The 6,762-nt window shown below is 37.1% G+C and overlaps 2 protein-coding genes across 2 annotated transcripts; one reads left to right on the forward strand and one right to left on the reverse strand.

Moving 5' to 3' along the window:
* The first annotated feature begins 3,951 nt into the window (after positions 1 to 3,951).
* On the forward strand, positions 3,952 to 5,151 carry LOC119650842. Its single transcript, XM_038054025.1, has one exon. The coding sequence runs from the start codon at positions 3,952 to 3,954 to the stop codon at positions 5,149 to 5,151; it is 1,200 nt and encodes a 399-aa protein (XP_037909953.1).
* Positions 5,152 to 5,661: 510 nt separating this feature from the next.
* LOC119650906 lies at positions 5,662 to 6,178 on the reverse strand. The gene is made up of 3 exons (XM_038054150.1): positions 6,066 to 6,178; positions 5,812 to 5,998; positions 5,662 to 5,679 (listed from the first exon to the last, which is right to left on the reverse strand). The coding sequence occupies exons 1-3, from the start codon at positions 6,176 to 6,178 to the stop codon at positions 5,662 to 5,664; spliced, it is 318 nt and encodes a 105-aa protein (XP_037910078.1).
* Between the last annotated feature and the right edge of the window lie 584 nt (positions 6,179 to 6,762).

Below are 6,762 nucleotides of genomic sequence, written 5' to 3' on the forward strand. Positions count from 1 at the left end.
CTTAATAAATCAAAAAGCACACCAAAAAGATCGATACCCCTACAAAGAGACACACAAACAACTTGACACTCCCCAGGGACACTTGAAAAAGATCTCAGAAACACACCAAAACATATCCGAGACACATAGAAAAACAAGAGAAACAGCAATAGAGCTTAATATCCCCAAGACACAACCCCCGACAAAGCACAGGCCCCCACACACACAGCAACACCCCGTTCCCAAGTCGCAAACCCAAAGGTTCCAAAGGCACCCTCACCCAAGGCACACACCCAGAGCCCCCACTAAAAGCTCACAGCCCAAAGCCCACAGCACAGGCTCACACCCAGAGCCCCCCACTAAAAGCTCACAGCCCAAAGCCCACAGCACAGGCTCACACCCAGAGCCCCACTAAAAGCTCACAGCCCAAAGCCCACAGCACAGACTCACGCCCCTTACCCAAGGCGCACACCACTCACCCAAGGCGCGCACCCAAAAAGCTCATAGTGCGAAAGAGACGGAGTGAGCGAGATAGCATGAAAGCTTAAAAGCTCTAGCATGCTATCTCCCTCTAACACACAGAGCCTATGCTGAGGGTACATCCCTTACTACTGATATTTTTTCCTTATTGAATCGGTTGTCTTTACAATATCACTGAGCAACTGTTTGTCAAGCTTTGTTCTTTTCATTGTTTAGGGAAACAGCAACGGATGCAATTGGTCAAATTTCGAAATATATATAAAATGTTTTGAAATATTCTTTCAATAGGTTCTAGTTTGATTTTGAACTGATTTTTGCAGCACCTAAATCGATTTGTTTCTCTTTTGAATTGTTTGGAACTGTCCTCACTGTTGCTGCACTCAAACTGTATTGAACTGTTATCGAACTGTATTGAACAGCTATTGAGCTGCATCAAACTGATCCTTTGAACTGAACTGCTTTGAACTGTTCGTGAACTGATTTTAACTGCTTTGAACTGCTCCTGGACTGCTTTGAACTGCTTCTGAACTGCTTTGAACTGCTCTGAACTGCTTTGAACTGCTCCTGAACTGCTAAGTTGGTAATGATGCTTTTAATAGATGTGGGGTTCCTTCCATACTGTGGATTTGCTTTTATAGTATTATGAATATATCGAATCCCTTTCGATATCGACCCTTCTCTAAGGAGCTGTCTTTATCAATTACACAGAATCCATATTTATCATTCCAACATTCAGCACAAATGGTTCTAAACTGTTCGAAAGTCATGTCGGTGTTTACGAGATCATTGTAAATGTGTCTTAAATTCATATCATCCTGTTTGAATATAATCAAAAAATTTGCGTTATCTCGAATAAGGTGTTTCGGTATTCTTATATATGTTTGACACAGATAAAAGCTATCAATATTATGATGTCGTCCCATACAGAAATATGATCGAATATTCTCTTGTTTCTCGCTGGCAATATCATCGAAAATGAAAACAGAGTCAGATTTGGCTTCTTCAGGCGAAATCACTTCACTATTATTTGAGAATGTATAGAAGCCCAATCCGGAAATAGCTTTAACAGCCTGCTTCAAATGTTCATATTTGGGTTGATGTAATGATTTCGAGTAGATGTAAATATTTTCAAATTTTATACCATTTGGGTGCTTCAATAGAGAAAGCATAACATTAGTTTTGCCGCAGTTAGAAGGACCCGTAATAATACCCCGAATATTATTAGGCAATAAATTGCTGTGTTTAGCTATACAGCTTTCATTTGTAATGTCAGTGTTTTCCACCACCAACCTTTGTTGTTGTTGTATAAACCGCATTATCAGTGCCACTAAACAACCAGACTGAAAGTAATTACGTTGTTGCAAAAAGTGTTATAGTCTGCGAGAGTTGTTGAACCGAGCAGGATTATACGCATACATACACGCAAAGAGAACGGTCACTATAAAATGATTGATCATAAAAATAAATATACTAGTACAACACGAAAAGCGGTGAAAGGAAGAGGTGTGATTAATACCCTAATCAATAAACTTCCAATTGAACTGCATCTACCTGGTTATCAATACTGTGGTCTTGGTACAAAACTAAGTGAGCGGCTTGCTAGAGGTGATCCAGGAATAAACTTATTGGATCAAGCCTGTAAAGAGCATGATATTGGATATTCAAAATTTAAAGAAACGGCTGATCGTCATATATTAGATAAAATATTAGCTGAAAAGGCATGGCAACGAGTCAGATCAGCAGACGCAGGATTGTCAGAACGAGCTAACGCACTACTTGTAACCAACATGATGAAAGCTAAAGTAAAATTAGGAATGGGAATGAAGAATAAACCGAAATTTGGAACAATTGTTTCCAAAGTCCGAAGGGTTGTCAAAAGAAAGAAACTCGACACAATGAAAGCGAGTATTAAAGTAACCTTAGCTGCTGCAAAGAATATAACAAACGGACGGAAGAAGACTCTCAAGACTCCAAGGATAATACCCATTCCTAAAGTTGGTGGAGTTCTACCTTTTCTAGTTCCTCTTTTCGCAGGATTATCTGCTATTGGTGCTTTATCAGGTGGAGCTGCGGGAATAGCGAAAGCTGTTAATGATGCTACCAATGCCAAAAAGACCTTAGAAGAAAAACAGCGTCATAATCAAAAAATGGAGGAGATAACATTAGGCCGAGGATTGCATTTAAAACCGTACAGAAAAGGATTAGGGTTGTTTTTGAATCCTGCTTCAAAAAACTTTTAAAAACGCTACCCAAGAGAGCATTAAATGAGAATGATTTAAAGAGATTCGCCAGATTCTTGTCAAACTTCAGAGGAGTTTTCATGCGAAATAATTTACCGAGGGGAGCTGCAAAGCAAAACGAATGTGGTATTGTAAATCTGGATAATATGCAGGGTTCTGGTACTCATTGGGTAGCATACAAAAAACAGAATCGATATGTGGAATACTTTGATAGTTTTGGAAATTTACCTCCACCGAAAGAGCTAATAGATTATCTATTTTATTATATAAAATACAACTACAATGCATATCAAAGCTACGACTCATATAACTGTGGACATTTATGTTTGAAATTTTTGTACAATCTTTTGTAAATTTTCAATGCATCTATGTAAATATATATAAATACTTTTAAAATTGAAAATCAATCATTGTTTTATATACTGCCATGGCACTTACATTAACTCTAAGTGGAAAATCATCCATTCTTACAACTGAATATTTTCCACCAATCGATTTACAAGGTGGTTACGTATGCGGACTTGTTGATTTTCAAACATATAATTCTATACCTAACGTGGATGAAAAAAATAATTTATTTCACATTGGGAAGCACATTATAGAAATACCCATTGGATCGTACGAAATTGATGATATTGCCAACTATCTGTATAAAGAATTAGCGAAGATCAATGACAAAATAATTCTTTTAATACAGGCTAATAATAATACACTCAAAAGTGAAATAAAGTCAAATGCTCCAATTTACTTCAATGAAGAAAGATCCATTGGTCAATTGTTGGGATTCGCTAAACGAGAATTGAAAATCAATGAAAAACATACTTCTGATCTACCTGTGAGTATAAGTAAAGTGAACGTAATACGGATTGAGTGTAACATAGTTGGAAATTCTTACATCAATAATATTCCCTCACACACAATCCATGAATTCTCACCTGAAGTAGGACCAGGTTATAAAATAGTGGAGGTTCCTAGTAACGTCATTTATTTACCGGTAAGCCTTAAACGAATAAGTACGCTAACTCTTAAGTTGATTGATCAAAACGGAGATATAATAAACTTCAAGGGGGAAACAATAACGATTAGACTTCATTTGAAGCCTCAGGATGCTGCTATATAACAATGATAAATACCTGCCCGATAATGTAGATAGAACCAGTTCAATCAGCAAAATCGAACGAGCTAGACCGCGATTAACATTGCAAAATAAACAGTATCTAAAATTATTGGGATTCAAATTGAAACAAAAATAATGAGCGATATCCTGAACGTTACACGTAAAATCAGTTTTGATAATAGTATATCAAAAATCGAATACCATAGCTACTCTCCATTCTTATCATCATACAACTCCAGTGATGAAATCCGAATACCCATACAACAACAGGATTTGTGTATTTTGCCGAGTCAGAGTTTCATTTACATTGAAGGCGCCTTAACTAAAACAGATGGAACAATATCAGCAGTAGCTAAATTGACGAATAATAGCGTAGCTTTCCTATTTGATGAGATAAGATATGAACTGAATGGAGTAGAAATCGATCGAAACAAAAATGTGGGAATAACATCGACGTTAAAAAATTATGTATCACTTAATGAAAACGAAAGTAAAATGCTTTATAATGCCGCTTGGTCACCGAACGAATCTATCACGCCGTCAAGTGGTTACTTCAACTTTTCTATTCCGCTAAGAAAACTTTTGGGATTTGCCGAGGACTACAAGAAAATTATTGTAAACGCTAAACACGAACTAATTTTGGTTCGCACTAGAAGCGATGAAAATGCATTTATTTCATCCACTGATAATGTACACATCAAAATTTTTAAACTACAGTGGAAGGTGCCCCATGTTAGTCCCGATGGCGCTGAAAAATTGTCAATGTTGAAATATATTGAATCGGAACATCCGATTCAAATAAGCTTTCGAAATTGGGAACTGTACGAATATCCGGTTCTACCCACAACAACAGATCATGTGTGGAATGTGAAAACCACAGGTCAACTCGAAAAACCTCGATATGTTATTTTAGCTTTACAGACAAATCGAAAAAATCTCAAAAACAAAGATGCCAGCAAATTTGATCACTGTGATTTAACAAATATTAAAATACATTTAAACTCCGAATCATATCCTTATGACGATATGAATATTAAATTTCCCCGTGGTCGATTCGCTCTTCTCTATGATATGTACTGTAATTTTCAACAATCTTATTACGGTGTACAACCTCAGTCACTACTTTCACGAAGCGAATATAAGGAATCTGCACCAATTATAGTAATTGATTTTTCACGTCAAAATGAATCCATGAAATCTGGCTCAGTGGACATAAGGTTAGACATGAAAACATCTGTAGATGTGCCTGCCTTAACAACAGCTTACTGCTTGCTCCTACATGATCGTGTGATAGAGTACAACCCACTCACTTCTTCAGTTCAAAAACTTGTATAAAAACTATGGAAACTATAAATGTTAATCCAGTATCACGTTTACATTCTGCACGCAAGCAAACTACACCATTTCATCACCATGACGACGATTTTCGTTATCGATATGCAAGGATTTAGAGGATGCAATAATACTTTCATCATCAAAGAGTTAGCTGTCGTAAATGTAAACGAAAATTTTCATCGACACTTTATACTGAAACCTCCCTTCAGTTTTTCAACACTATCAAGAGAGCTGCAATGCCAGGCACACTGGGTATACGAAAATCATCATGGATTGAAATGGGAAGGTGGGCTAACAACATTTTGGGAAGTGAAAGAATATTTACTTCTAACCATGAAAAATGCAACCATCTACGTCAAAGGAACAGAGAAGAAAAAATGGCTGGATGATTTGCTGGGAAATATTGCACTAGTATTCAATGTGGAAGATCACAGCTGTCCGAATCTAAAATCACTGAAACAAAATTATCTCGACATGTTACGCTGTAATGCCCACAGCGGATGTTGCGCGCTACAAAACGCATTCCTTCTGAACAAATTAATAACTCAAAATAATAATAATCAAATGTAATAAAAAGAAATTTTCATTGTAAATAATAAATTTTGTTTTTTTTCTTTATTGTAAGTAATTTTTCTGTGAATAATAATAATAAATTTTCACATCTAAATCTACATTTTCATGGTCTATTATATAAGAAGATGGAATTCCAAGTTTTTGGAATTGACCGCACCGCTGCAACTTCCCTGTATTGAAGTCGTCCAACACATTATCGCTACATTTACTATAGCGCGATGGTAAAGATAGCCGCATAGTACCCTCCAAATCCACGACGATAGTCTGTCCATATCTATAGAAAAAGCAATAAAAAAAAAAATGTTAGCGGAAGAAAAGTTTAATTTTAAATTTTAACTTACCGTGTTTTCATTCTTTCGCCTCCAGTGATGTGGTACCGCTTTCCCACTTCCAACTCTGACGTTTTAATATAAATGAGCGGTTTGCAGCCCAATAATTCGTTAATCGAATCCATCCTCTACGGCAACTTTTCACTTATAACAAAATCTCTTCACAAATTCCACTATTTATATTAATTTATCATCCAAACAATTAGCACATGGCACTCAAACGATCGCCTCTTATCAGCAACCTCAACAACAACAACAAAATCAGCCAAGTACATTTAAAATCTACAAAAAACCATCATTTTCAAACTTATTACATATTTACCCGCGGTCTAATATACACACGCTCCCAAATATGTCAACCTGATAAGCAATTCCCCATCACCCAAGCAATACGCACATGACATCCAACAACAACAAACACGCACGCCGCCCCGCCCCGCCCCGGCCCGGACCGAGTCTCAAGGAACCGGCGCGGATGACCCACAACGAACTACGCATCCCTAAAAGTCGCCCCCGGCACGCGCAAAACCGGCCGCCCCAAACCACAACATTTTCATATGAAACTGGATTCGAACATACATGCCGTCTCAAAACCGCAATATTTTTATATGAAAGTGGATTAGAACATACATATTTATACTACTCCAAGCTATCCGCAAAGGTCATTACCAGCTGTATGTCGGAGTGAATTGGTGATCTTCACATCCAG

The sequence above is a fragment of the Hermetia illucens genome, chromosome 1 (genome assembly GCF_905115235.1).
Source record: "Hermetia illucens chromosome 1, iHerIll2.2.curated.20191125, whole genome shotgun sequence".
Lineage (NCBI taxonomy): Eukaryota > Metazoa > Arthropoda > Insecta > Diptera > Stratiomyidae > Hermetia > Hermetia illucens.